The sequence below is a fragment of the Micromesistius poutassou genome (genome assembly GCF_964030765.1).
Source record: "Micromesistius poutassou genome assembly, chromosome: 22".
In the NCBI taxonomy this organism is placed as follows: Eukaryota; Metazoa; Chordata; class Actinopteri; order Gadiformes; family Gadidae; genus Micromesistius; species Micromesistius poutassou.
In genome coordinates, this window is record NC_140292.1 from 9,811,336 (window position 1) to 9,829,512 (window position 18,177).

The 18,177-nt window shown below is 47.1% G+C and overlaps 3 protein-coding genes across 3 annotated transcripts in view; all 3 read left to right on the forward strand.

Moving 5' to 3' along the window:
- ulk1b (unc-51 like autophagy activating kinase 1) overlaps window positions 1–1,643 on the forward strand; it is a 25,535-nt gene extending 23,892 nt beyond the window's left edge. The window contains exon 27 of the mRNA XM_084486066.1: window positions 1–1,643. This exon is cut by the window's left edge and continues 746 nt beyond it. The gene's annotated coding sequence lies outside the window, so the exon portion shown is untranslated.
- Window positions 1,644–2,378: 735 nt separating this feature from the next.
- Window positions 2,379–6,035, forward strand: ccdc74b (coiled-coil domain containing 74B; the record flags this gene model as incomplete). The annotated part of the gene is made up of 7 exons (XM_084486523.1): window positions 2,379–2,706; window positions 3,306–3,353; window positions 3,541–3,706; window positions 4,459–4,678; window positions 5,284–5,384; window positions 5,499–5,558; window positions 5,894–6,035. 7 exons carry the CDS (start codon window positions 2,379–2,381, stop codon window positions 6,033–6,035), a joined length of 1,065 nt encoding a protein of 354 aa, XP_084342649.1.
- A 2,284-nt stretch (window positions 6,036–8,319) lies between these two features.
- crkl (v-crk avian sarcoma virus CT10 oncogene homolog-like) lies at window positions 8,320–17,571 on the forward strand. Its single transcript, XM_084486493.1, has 3 exons — window positions 8,320–9,497; window positions 10,555–11,023; window positions 15,120–17,571. Exons 1-3 carry the CDS (start codon window positions 9,187–9,189, stop codon window positions 15,252–15,254), a joined length of 915 nt encoding a protein of 304 aa, XP_084342619.1. The 5' UTR covers window positions 8,320–9,186; the 3' UTR covers window positions 15,255–17,571.
- Window positions 17,572–18,177: the final 606 nt, after the last annotated feature.

Below are 18,177 nucleotides of genomic sequence, written 5' to 3' on the forward strand. Positions count from 1 at the left end.
GCGAAAAGCCTTTGTACAGGCTCTCTGCAGAGGAAGGCTGGCTGCAACGGACAGAACCTGGATCCAGGAATGGATCACTGTGCCGGAAGAAACTGAACTGTTTTGGTCCTGCAGGCAATCACCGTGACTTTAACAGGGATTCATGGACGTGTTGCAGCATGTGCAACATTTCTGGTTCCCGTGGGTTGAGTTTGGATGAGTGGAGTAGAATTGCATTTCTCTTGCCTATTGTGATCTGGTTTTGGTTGGCGAGTATAATCAGTTATTGAATGTCAAGGTTTGTTTAGCCCGATAGAGACTACAACCACAAGGAGTTTATGGTCAAGGCCTGAGCCTGAACGAGCCGCAGTATTGTACTGTGCGGAAGCAGTGTGTGGACGGACGTTTTGTGGTATTTGCTGAACAGTTTTAGCTTGTTTTGTAGATCGCTATCTTAATGGGCTGCATTTTGTTGATTTCCATTTGGTTGCTTCACAATAATAGCGTTTGTAGATTGAGCCCCTGGTTAAGGGTGGTGTGTGTGTGTGTGTGTGTGTGTGTGTGTGTGTGTGTGCGTGTGTGTGTTAAGCTTTTCAACCTTTTGAAAGAGGTTTTAGAATAGGATGAATACAATTTGAAAAGCAAAAATGTTTAGCACTGAAAGATTTTGAAAAAGGCGTTTTTTATTGGGTAGCCCAAAGACGGTGTGCGTTGGATTTTACGTGTGAAACGTGTTCAGACACCACGTGTGTTTTATGTAGAACTGGATCCACGATGTTCTCCAACATCCCAGGTGTTGATATGAACGTTGGACCAGAGGTAGGGGTCCACTCCTGGTTGCTTTCAGAGAGACATGATGTGACCGGTATGCATGATGCCCGTGTTGTGGGCAGTGAGGATGGGTAGTGTGGTGTATGTGTACACAGATCATAAGAAGTGCTGTATACACATTAGTCCTGATTTTGATGATGCTACATGGGGCACTTTTCTTTTATACATCCCGGGGGATTTCCCTATGTCATAGCCTCACATAGTCTATTTTTCTCCAAGTATAACCCATATAAAACATGAAACCCAGTTTGTAGCTGTGTGTGTGTGTGTGTGTGTGAGAGAGAGATAAGGCCAGCAATGAGGATGTAAAGAGTGTGTTGGTTGGTGTGTTTGTTAATGCATGTTTACTTGCTTTTTCTTTTATTAAGACTAATCACAAATTTCGCCTCTGTCTAACATTTACAACGTTTATATATTACGTTTTCTTTTTTTAAATATACAAACATTCCTTCTCAATTGACCCACATCTCGTTGAAGTGCATTGTGGGTACGTAGCAGGTTGTAAATGACCTCCGACCTTTTTAAGCTGAAGCATGTGACACTTTGTTTCCAGGGTTACTTACAATCACCACTGTCATGTCTCAATCATGATAGTTATCATATTGTTGAGGTTGTTCAGATGGCAATTATATTGTGTATGAATTCAATGTACATCACATCATATTAACACAGATTGACAGGATAGGCATAATCAGCAAATTTGGAGATTAAACTTTTAGGTACAGAGTTTAAGATGTTATAATGCCCCTGACTTGTGACTATGTCTTATTGTTCCTATTGTTACTGTATCTGTGAAGTCATACTCTCATCTAATAGTGGTAGGAATATGCGCATATATATATATATATATATATATATATATATATATATATATAGTTGCCTTTAATTGCGATTATTTTGTATGTTTCTTTGGTCAAGATCATAAAAAAAAGTTTTCATCTTACTTTTTCGGTACCATGTGTAAATATTGTATATTAAGTTATTGTTCTTATTGTAAATATGACACGGGAAGCATGGAGATAATATTACCATAAAACTTCCAAAGAAGCATTGGCCTTGAGCAAATACCCCATACGGTCCACGCCTGGACATTTAAATTAAGACACTATCTTCATGGCTCTGATGTACCATTACTGTTTGAAATGTCCAACATGAATAAAATGTTAAGCAACTGGACTTCTTGCTGATTGTATTTCTGTTGTCCTTCAAACACTTCAGACCAAATGTCAAAACTCATCTAATTAACTTTGAATCCGTTGTCATGGGCAACGTTGTCAGTGATCAACGCGCATGTCCGTTGAAGGTGAAACACTCCAGCTTCTAAAGCTAACTGGTTTAAATCGTGACAAACCTGTGGTTTACTTAATTACTTTAATTGCGCAAAAATAGTAATGGTGAGAGATCTCACCGACATCCCGACGTATGTTCCTATAACGTATAATGTTGTGTAACTTTGTTTCGTCAAGTCGCCGTAAGGCCAAACATGAGCTGAAGTGAGGCTGGCCGGGAGGTGCGGGCTAACGTTAGCATCGATCAGCTCCAGTCCCGCCGTCCGCTCGGCGCAGCGGATGTCGAGCCGCCACCTCCCGCCGGTCAGGAACCTGCCGCACTGGACGCGAGTCGGCTTTCTGGACAAATCTGGCGTTTCAAATTCACGACCACCGAAACCCCTGCTGCAGCCCCTGACCCGAGCAGACCCCGAGGCGGTGCGGGCGGCCGGGGGAGGCGGAGAGAGGGGCCGCTCCCCCGGGGCCAGGGGCCGCTCCCCCGGGGACATGGTGGCGAACACCCGCGTCGCGTCGCTCCAGAGGAACATCACGTTCCTGCAGCAGCAGCACGAGGAGACTCTGCACAAGCTGCACGCTGAGATAGACGGCCTCAAGCGAGATAATAAAGGTGTGTGTGTGTGTGTGTGTGTGTGTGTGTGGTAGATGTATAATAATCCGTTTAATATCAAGATTTTAAACTTTTCTTTTCTTTTGGATAAATAGTATTTAAGTAGTAAGTATTCGTGCGAATGTTACAATTTAAGAAGAGCGCAATTTTGGATGTCTGGAGTGACATTTCATTAGATTAATTCAATGGTACTAATTCAAACAACAGTAATAATAGTAGGTGGTGATGACCCGATTGACTCCGGAGGATGAGCCGCTGAAAACTGAGACGCGGCTGTTACATCTCGCGGTTGCGTGGCAACCCCAAGGTTGTGTCGGGGCGAGGAGAGCGGATGGTGAATGATGGCTCTCTGTGGGGGGTAATCGGCGCTGCTCCGGTGTCGCTTTACCGAGCAGTGCCACCATGTCCATGTCTCCCCGATGGACCCCCCACCAAGAGTTATCTCACACGCGTTGAAAAGGAATCCCGTAACGTGTCTCTTGCCGACGTCATCTCAGCAGTCTGGCCGCCAGTGTGGTTCAATGGGTTATTTTGCTCATAACTGGGAGGAGGACAGGACTGCCATTTTGTACTCCTCCTGATGTTCATTTGGTTTTCAGATTTGCAGTATAAACTAATAATGGATCCTCCAAAATTAAGCCGAAAAAGTAAGTTGCAATCCTGCCACACACACACACACACACACACACACACACACACACACACACACACACACACAGTATGTATAAAGTGTGAGATTATTTATTATGTCAGTGTATAATCAACAGCAGCAGTAGTTCCATTCGTTGGACCACATGCAGCCATCTGACTCTAATAGTACCATGCTGACCACAGACAGCATGTATCCCATCTTGTCTCCTGTGGGTGCAGCCTCGACCCACCCCAGTCAGCGGGGGGCCCGGCCCCCTACTCAGGGAGGTGACACCAGCCGGGGGCTCTACCTGGAGCGGCCCCTGCAGGCCGCCCACTGCCCCTACCAGGACCCCCACCACACACCCAGGTACGGTACGGGTCTCCAGCGCACCCAGCTGCTCCCACACGGGGGCTCTCCACTGTCGCTTGAATGGCCAACATGCAGTCCGTGGAAGTTATACTACCTGTATGGAAATGAGCTGATGCTGAATTTGAAGGTGAAATGTAACCTAACCGCTCAAAAGGCTGTAGGGGAGCCACTATCTATCCACACATCTGCATTCGCGGAGGTCGAACATTTTGGACGTGTGCCACCTTTCGAGAACAGGAACCGTTGATACTAATTTGTGAATCAAATTTAAACAAACAAAACATTGAATGTGTAACGTACACATTAACATACACACATATCAATGTAATCTGATCACACTGATGTCTGGTTGGTGAGGTATGAATTTGTATAGTGAGTACAAAATTGTATAAATCAGGCCCTGATGTTATATACATAATAACATGTATAATTATATATAGAATTTTGGTTAATGGCAATATATCATGTCTATAGCAAAAGAGCCATTTATTGGTAATAAAAACCATATTGGTAGAGTTATAGCCTGAGATGTAAAATGAACAGAACTATTTATATTTGAATTGTTGAGACTACTAACATTAACATTTGGAGCCTTAATGTATCACTACCTATCATCATACTTGGACGTACCCACGATAACATTGTATGAAATCAAAAAGGTTCGAGAGGTAAGCCATGTCCCGGCTCCCACATTAACCCAGTCTGTGACTCCCCCCCCCCCCCCTCCCCGTCCGCTGTGAACCCAGCAGCGCCGCCGGTCCTGAAGCCCGGGCAGCGGGGCCAGCGGGGGCAGCGGGGGCAGCGGGGCCAGTGGAGCGCGGCCCGGGGCTGCTCGGGGGGCTCATCACGTCCCTCCAGCCGCTGCGTATCCATAGCAGCCCGGTGCACCACCCCAGGGCCCCCACACTGCCGGAGTGTGAGGTCATCATCAGACAGCTCTACAACACCAACAGTCTGCAATCCCAAGAGGTAAGGGGCCAGGTCCGCCGCAAACTGTACCATCGTGGCATTTACATTGCCGGGGTCGGGGGTTTGATTCCCACTGGCAGAGCGTGGCGTTAACACAACCTGGGTCAGGGTTTGATTCCCACTGGCAGAGCGTGGCGTTAACACAACCTGGGTCAGGGTTTGATTCCCACTGGCAGAGCCTGGCGTTAACACAACCTGGGTCAGGGTTTGATTCCCACTGGCAGAGCGTGGCGTTAACACAACCTGGGTCAGGGTTTGATTCCCACTGGCAGAGCGTGGCGTTAACACAACCTGGGTCAGGGTTTGATTCCCACTGGCAGAGTGTGGCGTTAACACAACCTGGGTCAGGGTTTGATTCCCACTGGTCGTGCTGCGTGCAAACACTGCCAGGGTTAGGGGTTCCCTCTGGTAGAGCGTGGCGTGACCACTACCATGGATAGGGGCTTGAAAGCGTTCACCAAATGGCATTTAGATGCGATCACTTGAGGTTGTTGGTGTGCAAAGATTTTGTGTCTATGTTGAAAACTTTTCAGGAAACAAAAACAATGTTCAATTCTAATCTAGCTTTAGAGATTTGATGATGAAATTCGTCTGTGGTTTTCTAGATTATACGCATAAAAGCCGTCCTGAGAGACATCGTGTTCCACAAGAAGATCAGCCCAGAGAACTACATCCTGACCAAGGCTTTCCTTGGAGACGGGCCCCGGTAGGGCGACACAGAGCATTATCATATGGTTACCACGGCAGAGGCATGCATTGGCCAGACATGTTTGTACTTTGTAGTCCAGTATTATTATCATTCTTTTTTTGTACTTTACAGCAAGACTTCGGCAACAGAGAGGTTTCCCCCGCTCGCACATAAACAGCTCCCAAAGAAAACGTCAGTGGACAAACTTTACATGCTTTTGTATGAGTTATATTTTACAATTATCTAATCAAGCTTTCAATCATCAATCTTTGTTTGGGAATGTGTCGTTTTTATTAAATTACAACCTGTACAACCTGGAAGGTAAAACTAACCTGTCACGACTGTCTAAAGCTAGCTCACGTTCCGCATTAGTGTTCTATGCATGTCAAATCCGACATGTGGTCACGTGTAGCGAAGCCTTCACAGGGTGACCAATCAAAAGGCATGTGAATTCCTCCCATTCCAATCCCCTGTGTTTAGAGCTCTTACCGGGTCTTTCACGTGTGGTGTGTCCTCCCTCTCCCCAGCCCCAGGCCCACTCAGGCCAGGGAGTCGGACACAGTGATCCTCCCGGCACTGAAGCACCAGAGTCTGAGCTCCACCATCCTGGAGAGGCAGCGGAGGGCCCAGGCAGCGCAGCGGAGCCGCTTGAAACGGACCATGCAGTGAGCCAAGGCCGGTGTCACCAGATGTGTTCAGGACTCCCTCAGGGCCCCCTCAGGGCCCCCTCAGGGCCATCCCACCAGGCGAAGTACAAATGTCTAACAAGGAACCCACAATGAACTATGGCATGAAGCTGATGTCAGACAAAAGCATCACAAATGCGTTCTCATGTATGCTGCTCCATGGTTTGAAATTTCGACTCGGTAGAATAAACTTTAACACGACTTTGATTTGTATATGTGCATGTGCTTTCATGATATTAGTATAGTATACAAAAACAGCACCCTCTAGTGTGGGAGAACTAACTTGATGTACAGCAGTGTCCCCAAACTGACCAAATCCATAACAGTCTGGCTACATTCAGGCTTTGATGTTTAATCCACAAATTCACTGTGAATTTTTAAATGACACATTGCCATACCCATGTAAAACCATGTAAAATACATGAAGATCATAAAAAGCACCTGAAACGACAACAACAACTTTAATCAAATCTAGGTCAGTGATCAACTCTAGGTCAGGCAGTAATTGAAGAGGTCCCATGGTTTGAATATAAGCAAGTTTGACTCAACGATGACTACTTTATGCAAATGATGCCCTTCTCCTCCACCAGGGGCTGTTCCTATGAAGGAAGTTGCTTTCACAGTGAATACAGACGAGCATACAAACAGTTGTCTGGCATGTCTGCAGTCTGTGGTTAATAGCAATACACCACTTTGTTATTAACGGAAGAGTTTTAGCTTCCTTATTACTCACTCTATTTTGCACATATTCTGGAGGACCTCACACATTCCTCTTGCGTCACATAGTTTTACTCGGAATAAACGTGAGATATACAACATGAAGAAGAAATATCTCAACTGGCATTTATTAGTAAGTATAAGCCTGGTTTTCCCCGCTTGACGTGCCTTATAGTACGGCTACATTGTATGGGGGGAGACAGCTCTCCAGAACCACACACAATAAGGCCGCCCGGCGTCCATTGTCAGGCGCCAGGGCCTGGGACGAATAATTCACCAGCATTGGCCGTGCCACTTAGTTGCATCACAGAGCCTTTGTAGGGCGATGTGGGAACTGGCCGGCACTATAGCCAGTTCCAACCAGTGGCTCAGCGTCTATTAGCATTCAGCGGGTGTTGCTGGAGCGGGCAGCGTCCTGCCAGCCAGCTGCAGTCTACTGGGGCTAAACTGGAGCCTCAGTGACTGGTTTGGTAGACCAGAGAGAACTACCTCTTTATGGCATAAGCAGAAGTAAGCCCACCACCGAGCACCCTCTGTGACTGCTGTGTGTGCTTGCGTGTTCTGTCGTGTAAAATATTGCGTGTATCGAAAAAAGGGGCAGGGATCTCTCTGATGTAATGAATTATGATTTTCTGATTGTTTTATTGGGTTGATGGCTCAAATGTCACAGTGGGCTCTGGAATTCGAGTTGCTCGATCACTTCCTACATTATACTTGATGTTATAGATGTTATTTAAGGCCTGAAGAAGCTAGATTCATCAGCCATATACAGCCCTACTCATTTATCATCCTAGACTTGGGATGATAAATGAGTATGGCTGTATAGGGCTGATATACTTTTGTAGCGTATAGTCTAGGACCTGGACTATACGCTACAATAGTATGTTTTATGACTTGTTTGTTTTGAATACAGACTTGTTTGTATATGCTGTTTACATCTCATCACAATATATTCATTCAGGAGGATTGTGTTAATATGTCATAAGAAAGGGGTTTATGGCCTTTCTCCCACCTAGTCTCCAATAGTAGGCTCATTGACGAGTGCTGCTGGACTATAACGGGAGAGTAGAATCATCTCATCATAAGTCGTGTGAACAGTGGGCCCTAAACCGAGTTTCATGACGATATGATTCCAGGAACTATGCGACTGAAATGGAAGATATGGTAACACCATATAATAACTTTCTGTCATAAGTCCTTTAAAGCCTTGAGTTAATTATGAAAAAAAACATTATCAAAATAATAAAGCACTTGAATCATCTAGTATATTAATGCTTTGTTAATTAACTACAAGTTGATAAATGACTTATGACAGGATGTTATTAGTATCACCGACAATATTGTTGTATCATGTTACCTAGGTTTCAAATATATATTTTTATAAACCCTTCAATGTGTAACTGATGACCACGAGGCACTCTCACCGTCGACCTCTCCGTCCACACTCGTCACCTGGCAGGCGGGGAGCTCGAGCCAGCCTCCTCGAGCCGTCCGTGACGTGCGAGTAGAGAGTGGGAGCGCGCAGACCTGCCCTCCCGTCGCCATTTTTCGCTCTCGCATAGTCTCACTCGAGCGGCTGGCGAGAGGGGGGCTGCTGCGCAGAGAACCGGGGAAAGTATAAAACACAGCCCTGCGCGAACTTGAATTACACACAAAGCGGTGACCGTAGTGCGCGCGAACCGCCCGCTCGTTTTGTAACCCTCCCAGGTCGCACGCATGTGCCGGCGGGTCACTGTTATTAACGCATTTGATGTGAAGACGTGTTGCAGGCCGCCATTTTTGACTGCTACCGCTTCCAAAAGTCTGTTACGACTCAAGACGGGGACCTCTGAGAGCCGCTTCCGTGACTCGTGTTGTACACTCGGATCGACCAGCGAACCTAACTGTGTCCGACCTGTGGCCGTCCGCATTATGGCGCCGTTATGAGGACCCGGTTTGATGCCACTGTAGGTTCACCTTTTCCGCTCTCAGACGTGACCGGGGCGGCGGAGGAGTAGTTTTAACAGAACTGCTCACTTTGTCGGAAGAAGGAACGAAAAGGGGAACCGTCGTTTTGAATCATTTGTTGCTCTGAACCGCACTGGATGTGCGTCTTTGGTCCAAGTGTCGGCCGCTCGCACCGCCCGTCGCCATTGACTCAAGACAAGGGAGCCACATTATGTCCCAAAGTTGGAGCCTGCTAGTCGCAGCCTGACCCTGAACGTCGGGTCCTGGTCCGGTGGAGGTCTCCGGATCCTGCACCTTCTGGGTAGAAAGCCTTTCGAGAACGTCAGGGCGCCGACCGCCCTGCCCTGGATCTCAAGATCCGGTAGATCGCTCTGTTCCTCCAGCCCGGCGGCTTCACGAGGCTTTTAATTTATTGGTCTACTTGTCATTTCTATTTTAGTTTGTTTATTTATTTTCGAGTAGAGAGAATCATGTCCGCGGCACGGTTCGACTCGTCCGATCGGTCCGCCTGGTATTTCGGACCGGTGTCTCGACAGGAGGCTCAGAACAGATTGCAGGGACAGAGACATGGTATGTTCCTGGTGAGGGATTCGTCGACCTGCCCGGGTGACTACGTGCTGTCAGTATCTGAGAATTCCAAAGTGTCCCACTATATTATAAACTCTTTGTCGAGCAAGAGGTTTAAGATAGGGGACCAGGAGTTCGAGCACCTCGCCGCCCTGCTGGAGTTCTATAAGATCCACTACCTGGACACCACCACGTTGATAGAGCCAGCATCGAGGTGAGTGACTCCTCCATTCAGGTGTTGGCTAAGGTATTCAATCTCTTGTACCTAACATATCTCATTATGAACGACCCAGTGAGTTTCTCTATGAGGATCGTCCGTGTTTTGATCAACTGGATTGCTACATTTGAGATATTACCACAGTTCCCGCAATTATGCTCTGATTAAGGCTTTAATCAAACGGCCTTGTTCGATTGTAGCTGGCATGCCGGGGCTGAACACGCTCCAACACCTCCCACATATCTCACTGCTCTGGGCGGTCTGTGGGGAGGTGTGGTGGGCCTGCGCCAGTATGAAAATGAAAACGAACTGATTTGTAATATGACAAGTGAGCGAGTTCATGTACTCCCCAATACATACACGTGTAATGGAAATTATATCTGTTTATCCGGTCTTTCTGTTTACAACTAGACCATGGAGGCGTGGACAACGTTTTTATACCGCAATGTTTTGCATGTCGCAAATAGTTTTGGTTCACGGTTATTTCTTGAAATGTCTGTCAAGAGTTCCTCCCAAGTTGACACAAATGTGACGTTTTTGTGTGTTTTAAATTCAATCAAAAGGACTACTTTCGAATGCTATAAACTATAATTGCTTATGTGGCGAATACATACTAATACACACATGTAGAGAATACACACTAGGCTTTACTAGATCAGGTTACAGGGACGGTAGTGACTGTAGTCAGGTGCTTCCCTCGATAGTTCAAAAACTTAACCTAATATGACTCTTACATGATTGGCAATTTGGCATACAATCTGAACCACCTAGGGACACTTGGTTGTCCCTGAGCCTAGGGATCAGGGCGCTGAAGCGGCTATGCATTCAAGACGAATAACAGATACTTAATGGCACAACCCATGATGGGCTTCAGCCTAATCCTGGAGGAGTAAAGAAATCAACCATTGACACTAGGAGGGTGTATTACGTCTGATAAAAATACTGGTGACAGTGGTGGTAGTAAAAAAGCTTGAAGCGATCCTCTTTATTCTATGGTTGCTAGTGTTCCTCGTGTCTTCCCGCGTTCCCCCCTGTAACGATGGCGTCGCTGCAGGTACGCCAGCCCGGTGGCCGGCCCGGTGCAGCCCATGGGCCCCCCGGACGACAACCTTGAGTACGTGCGGGCGCTGTACGACTTCCTGGGCCACGACGCCGAGGACCTGCCCTTCAAGAAGGGCGAGCTGCTGATCATCCTGGAGAAGCCGGAGGAGCAGTGGTGGAGCGCCAAGAGCAAGGAGGGCCGCGTGGGCATGATCCCCGTGCCCTACGTGGAGAAGTTCACCCGCCAGGCCCCGCACCCCGGCCAGCCGCCGCACGGCTCCCGCAACTCCAACAGCTACGGCATCCCTGAGCCCTCGCACGCCCACGCCTACGCCCAGCCCCAGACCCCGTCCCCGCTGCCCCCCGGGGCCCCGGCCGCCCTCATCTCCCCGGGGCCGTCCCTGGCCAACGGGCCCGTCATGGCCAAGGCCATCCAGAGGAGAGTCCCCTGTGCCTATGACAAGACGGCCCTGGCCCTAGAGGTACGCACACCTTTTCTGTTACTTGGTTTATGATTCCTGTGGCTGTACACGTCAGTCTACACTTAAGTTCACACCTTTTTGTAAATGTGTCAGTTAGCCAAGAGGCTAGCTTGCATCTGTAGTCGTCCAGGCTGGTCCACAACATGACAATTACAATAACGTTAAGAAACAGACATTATATTAAGGTACATTATATTAAGAAACATTAAAGGTAAAGCTTTAATAATCAGCCATCAAGCCAAATAATCAGAGAATGCAATGTCCACACCTGAAGAGATGGAGTGGGTTCACACAGGGGCTGGAGGTTTAGTTATAGGACCAGCTCTGGTGTTGGTGAGCCAGAGCTGTATGATGAGCTTGTATGATCTTAAGGTTGGACAGGCATGGCCTCATGGTGGGCTGTATATGCTAAGTGATTGATGTGACCGATATCTATTTTGACATCTGTCACCTCATTATCGATATATCGAAGTGTTCTTCCAATCACAAGGGGGAAATTGCATTGGAATTTGACTTGCAAACTGACCATCCACCAAGTCCATGTTGGATGAACTATATTGGAGCCACATGAGATTCTAATATGGTATGTTATGCTATGGCTTAGTATAATGTAACTATAACCAACTCTCCAATCCATTACATTTACATTCCCTCCAAAGCGGACCTTTTCTTCAGCGATGTTGTGCTCCGCTACCGTTTGGAATGGAATCCAGTGTCTATTAATCACCCTGTGTTGACTCTCTAAAGGGAAAATGCAGTCAGCTATTTCTGAGTGAAGAAATGCTGAGTAATGTTTGGCCCGATGACTTGGCAGTGTACTGTTTGGTGAACTCATCCCATAGATCACCAATAAAGGACACTGGCAGCCTGGTGGTGGGACTGGGATGTGGCTGGATCAATGTGTTGTTTGGTCCGTGTAAAGGCCCATCAGGAGGCAGATCTCAGAATTTAGGTAGCTAGCTATTACGGGTAACATGCAGAACAATAACAAAATTGGTACTGTTATTGCCGTTATTATTGACACTGGTATGACAATCAAATCACATTACAATTTTCAGTTGTCGGCAAATTGATTTAGCCAGCAGGGGTAATAAGCTGTTTAGTTTAGTATAATCCCTGCCCATCCATTGCTACAGATTTTAGGTCGATTCCCAGTCAAGAAATCCATACTTGTTTATTTCGGCTTGCCTTGCATTTCGTCTTCTGCCTCGTTTGTCTTGGTCTACAGTCGTTTCATATCATCATTCCCATATTCTTTACCCTGGCTGCTATACATCACAAGCCAGCAGAAGCCAGTTCTGCCAGAACTGGACCAATTACAAACCTTGATAAGGATGGTTCAAACAACTTTTTAGAACTGAGGCCATCCTGGTACTTTATTGTTCGGCTGTCGTACTTTTCATTAAAACAGCTGTGAAACACTGACGAAGAGGAAGTAAAAAAAAAAACATGCGATTAAAAACCAGCCTTTGGTCAGTGGCCTTCATCCATATCCAGCGTACATTGGCTTTATGTAAAGAAATGGCTATTGTGGGAGAATGTGTCATTAACTACAACTGCCTTTGACATATTTTAAGTGTTAAATCACGCTGAATCACGCTGCACGCTGAAAAAATCAGATTTGGATCAGACTGGGCTGAAATGGGACTCTCCAGTGATTCCGGTCATGTGACTTTTGAAGCTCAATTGGGTTGGCCTGGAGTCCCATTGGTGGAAATCTTCCAAGAAGTCATGTCCTAAGCATGCCTGGAACTCCATAAAGCTACACAATAAACAAACACCTTCACGTTCATGTCTGTACCTGGCAAAACGCATTTGCCATTGCCGTTGTTTTTCAGTAGCCATGAGTTTTGCAAGTTTACTTTCACTTCCTCTCTGTTTGAATCTATTACGAGCAGCAAAGAGAAACTACAATGTGCAGCCCTTTCAATAAGTCCTTTATAAGTTGACTTAAAAATGGAACTTGATCCTTCAAGTTTGTATTAAAGCACACTTATTGACACAGTTTCAGTACATTGTGCTAATGGGTGATTTCAAGCTATTTAAAACCAATATATGCCTCATCAATTAATTGCATACATTTTGCAGTGCTAGGAAGAAAGACAATATTATTTCACAGATTGGAAAAAGAAAGATGATGACCGAAAGGATATAATAATTTTACAGTAGAGTTTATACATTAGTTAACTGCCATCTAAACCAAAATGTGTTCAGCGTTTGGGTCAAATGTGAGTTTTATCATCGCATCATATCGTCTGCATCATCTAAATGGGAAACCTAAACCAAGAAGTCTTTAAGAAGTGTGCTAGTAATGAGATTTCCATCGAGCGATGCTCTATTAAGATCAGAAGTGTTCACTGGGTGATGGAAATGGGTCTGCATTGGGTCATGTCGTTGGTACGTGTTGAGTCTAAATGGTTGTTTGGTGTGAACACATTCAGGGGCAGCAGGTCTGGCTTTAAGGCCTGGGATTACCGTCCTTTGCTGACTCAAGGCTGAACTGGTGGTGGACAGACAGATGGATGCTGCAGATGCGCCGATGGTTGGGGGGGGGGGAAATGCTTTGGATGCAGATTTCACTGGTTCTCGGTATTGGGTAACTCGAAGAGTCCCAGGTGACTAGGTTTGCGGATACTGTGAGACGTGATGTGTAGATACTAGAAACATCCGTGGTGCGTTTCCTGTCGAGATGCATGCAGGCGCTAACCTAGACCGGATCCACCACAGTGTGCAGCATATGTTGCTCAGATGACCCATGAGGTTTTATGGTTGTGAGGGACAGGACACAGTGTAGTACTCAGTGTGTCAAAAGTGTATCTATTTATCTTTCTGTCATTTAGCACACTTTTGTTATGGATATTCAGTAGCCACTAGCTTTTTGTTTCCTTTTATTAGATAAAAGGACTGCAATAACCAAATGTGTACTCATTTAGGATCACATTTTGTAGAAGATGTCAAACTGTTAATTATCGACGCGCCAACACAAGTATGGAATTCCCCATGGATTTCCACAGAATACCCATGTTGGCTTTGATGGCCCAACGCGGGCCATTACTCACTTCCAACGCATACTGTTTCTGACATGTTCTCACGGCAGGCAGGGACAGCAGCATCTCTTGGTCACAATCCTCTTGGTGTTGAGTTGATCCAATGACTAATGGTAAAATAACTTCCTGAAGCCGCTGGACAGGAGCCACCAGGGCAGAGGTTTCGTGGCACTAGCAACCCAAACGTCACGTTTCCACCTTCACCTGCTAAGGGCCCGGTCTGGAGCACACACCCGCTCTGCAGGGGCTCAGCGTGAGGCTTCTCGCTGGTCTTTTGGGGGGGCCAGGAAGAAGATGCCGGAGGGAGTTGACACACCCTAGTCACCAGAAGTACTTGGTTCAATCCACGATCTCCATAGTATAGATTTAGGGATCCTAGACCTGTGCTCCTAAACATCATGGGTCTTATGTGGCTTATGGGTCATGGCTGTGATGTGCAGCTTCTTAAAGCGTATGCATGATTTTTCATCTTTGATTTTTCAAGTTTGTAGAAGTTGCTTATCACCTCGTTCAGCTTCTCTGGCTACTCTAGATAAGATGTTCGCGATTGAAAGTCGTCTACAAGCCCAAGGATTACCATAATCACAGATAATCGTCGCTTTCAGACGGGGCTTTCCACGTTTTCGTTTGGAGACGTGTGGTCACTATCTGGATGGTGACATTTCAATGGCATTAAGCAAAGTCCCAAAGCAGTTTGGTTTGTAGCTGAACATCAGGCGTGAGTGTGCGACTCGGCGGAACGTAACTAGACACACACACATAGAAAACACTTTTGCTTATTCTCGTTTTCACATTCTGTCCTGGTTTCTAGAAACCAGGACTGGTTGTCACAATTTTGTAATTTGTAAATCAGGCATCTCTTCCAAAAGGCCGGATTTGGGCCATGCACCTCCTTGGTCTCGAAGGAGAGCAAGTCCCTTGATAGCCCTTCTCTCTCCTAGAAATAGCCCTGTGCTTGGGTTTAGCTGTGCCTTTCTTTATTGTGTTTTATTTTTGTCTTTATTCAAGTAGTGTTAGTTCCTGAATGTGGCGTTTGTGTTCCTCCACAGGTGGGGGACATCGTCAAGGTGATGCGGATGAACATCAGCGGCCAATGGGAGGGTGAGGTGAACGGGAGGCGGGGCTTGTTTCCCTTCACCCACGTCAAAATAATGGACCCCCAGAATCCAGACGAGAGTGACTGAGCCAACAGCACCGCGCGTGAAACACCCCCAATCTAGCTGGCTGTCTAACCCTCCCCCCCAAGCCCCGCCCCACAGTGTCCTACGACTACGCGCTTGCCTGCTTAGGGCTACACACTGAGAGCACCCCCTCTATTGTCACGCCTGCAACCTGCGAGGCTTCTGACTGTTTACAGCTCTGGACTACTATCTGGACCCCCTCCTCTTCCTCTTCCCAGTGCCCCCCCCCACCTCTTCCCAGTGCCCCCTCCCCTCCTCTTCCCAGTGCCCCCACCTCTTCTCCCAGTACCCCACCACCGCATCCTGGTCCCAGGCTGGACCAGTGTCTGTTATGGTTTTGCCTTAAAGAGTCCTTTACATTTAGAGAATCCTCAGTGTGTGTGTTTTGTTAAGCAGAATGTGTTAGTGTGGTGTTAACTCTGAATTTCATCATGGAATCAATCAGTTGATTTTAATTTAGTATTTTGTCCTCATATTTTCCACGGATTTGTTAAGAGTTGAAAAACGTCTTTTTTCTGAAAGCCTGTTTTCCAGATGTATGGTTTGTTTTTTTTTGGTTTGTTTTGGATGTGATTATTGTTGTGCACAAGGGAGGGAATGGACCCTACTGTACGAACTCTGGGCCTTTTGTTTCAAGGGCTAGCCAGCCTGCCAAAATGTTATGACTTCAAATGATCACATCACTGTTGTATGTAATCACCAGGCCCTGTCTGCGGTTCAGATTGACTGACTGAACCTTGTATACATAAAAGATGTATATAATATATATGTGGCTGTATAATGTGTGCTATGGCTTGGGAAACTGAGAGGAACCATAGAACAGGGACTCGTACCCACAACCTCCTCCTGTGCACAACCCCTGTTTGCCAAGCGGTCCTCATTAATCTCCAATGCGTGTGACTTCATCTCACTGTGTCGTCGGTGCCGTACGATTTGCAGGACAGATTGGTGTCTGTCCGGGACACCTAGCCGTACAATGCTGCAGCGATCGTACGTACCGGGAAGTGTTTTCCCCCAGCGTGGCTCGATAGCAGCCGCCGCTACAGGCATCGCTTCACAGCAGCCCCTTTAAGCACCGCTATTTAAAAACATGGCGGCCATTTAACAAGGAGGGCCAACGGCGTTTTGATCCAGTTAGCACCCCCCCCCCCCCCCCCCCCATCCCCAGCAAGTGAGGATACAGGTCAATTGGGGGCGGGGGCAGAACTCAGCAGTGAAAGCCTTTATCATTCGTGTTTTTCTTTTGTTTTACTTCCCTGAGAGAAATGCAACGTTTCTCTCCTGCACATGCGATCCTCCTGTGTGTTTTCTAGGTAGCGTTACTGTGTTTCCCCCCCATCCCATCCGTGGTGGGAGTACTGGGGCGTGCTGGGAGGGGGGGGGGCGGGGGGGGGGGCGCTGTAAACTGATCCCAGTGTGGGAGGACGGTTGGCGTTCGGTGTGGAGGATGATGTTCTCTCTGGTGACCACGAGCTGAGGAGGATCAATGGCCCACGATGGGAGCTCTGCTGTAAAGACGCTCCACAACCGCCTCCTTTGCTATTTTCTCTTAACCCCCCCCCCCCCCCCCCCCTGTCACCCTTAATCCCCCCTCCCTCCCTAGGGGACCCCCCCATTCTCATACGGTCATTGAGCGACGCAGCTGTGCAACCTCTTGAATTCCTTTTTTCTTTTTGTCGTTTTCGTTGCCACTTATTGAATGACTTTTGTTGCTTGATGTACAAACGATGGGTCGACGGTTTCTGAATATGAACACCATCCTCTGGCCCTTTTGGGTTATTTAGTATTTTCTCAAAAGGGACAGAAATGCCTGCTGGTGGCCTGATGCTTGCATGATGTCTTGGACTTTGAGACGCCCCCTCTCTCCCCATCACATTGCCCTCTCTCCCCCCTCTCTCCCCATCACATTGCCCTCTCCCCAATGCTGCTTTTTCTGTTTTTCTTTCTCCTTTTAGTAAATGAAACAACCTATTTCAATGACGCCTGGTCTGTGACACCAACCTGTACAGGTTCTGGTCCTCTCCGGCCCCCGTGAACCCGTACTGACGGAGCAATACACCCTCCTCCGGCCCCCTCCTCCCTGGGGTGGAGCTGCCTCCAGCACGCTTCACCCTCCAGTATTACTCCTGCTGTTTGCTCATGTTCTACGAAAGCCTTTTTTGTTTTGTGTTGTCCTTTTACTTAAGATTGAAAAAAAATTGTGCCTTTTTATTTTCTTATTATACCATTTCTATGTGTTAATATGAGTCATGGTTACCAGCCGTGCTGATATTGAACCCCCTTAATGTACAGAAAAAAGGTAATAAAATGTACTTCTTTATCCGGCTCTCTACTGCCCCGTTCTTCCTGCTCTCCCTGTGTTTGGGAACAACGTGCGCGTCTATTCTAGGTGATGTATATCTGTGTGCGGGGCCAGGCTATCTGGAGCATGAAGGGGTTGGGTCTGCGTCGGAGGCTCTGTGGCTGCTAGTTATGATTCAGGAGGACACCCAGGAGGGAGGAAGCAATTAATGAATGTTAATGAGGTGCTAAGAAAAGAAAGCAGCTTCCTCGTTGACCTACAGAACGAGGCTGTCAAAACTTTTCCCAAGGACGAGGGGTTTGAGAGGAGGGCCGTGTTTTGGAAGTCACAGCAGTGCCGCGGTGATGTATGGAGACGTTTATGAGGTGGATACACGGAAGTGCATCGCACGGTATTCAAACGTCTCCAGGGAGGGGGTTTAGTGTGAGAAGACACCGGTTGTTTGGATCATTTGCGTACCAAAGGCTCCTCTTTTTGGAGGTCTGTCCTACCGCAGTGCCTTTGGGCACAACAGCTAATTCCCTCCTAACTAGTTCCCAGGTCCTCGCCAAATGAAAGAGAATCTGGTCAATAGGTGTTGTAATCATGATCTATTCAACAACCCAAACAGCCATTCAGCACCAA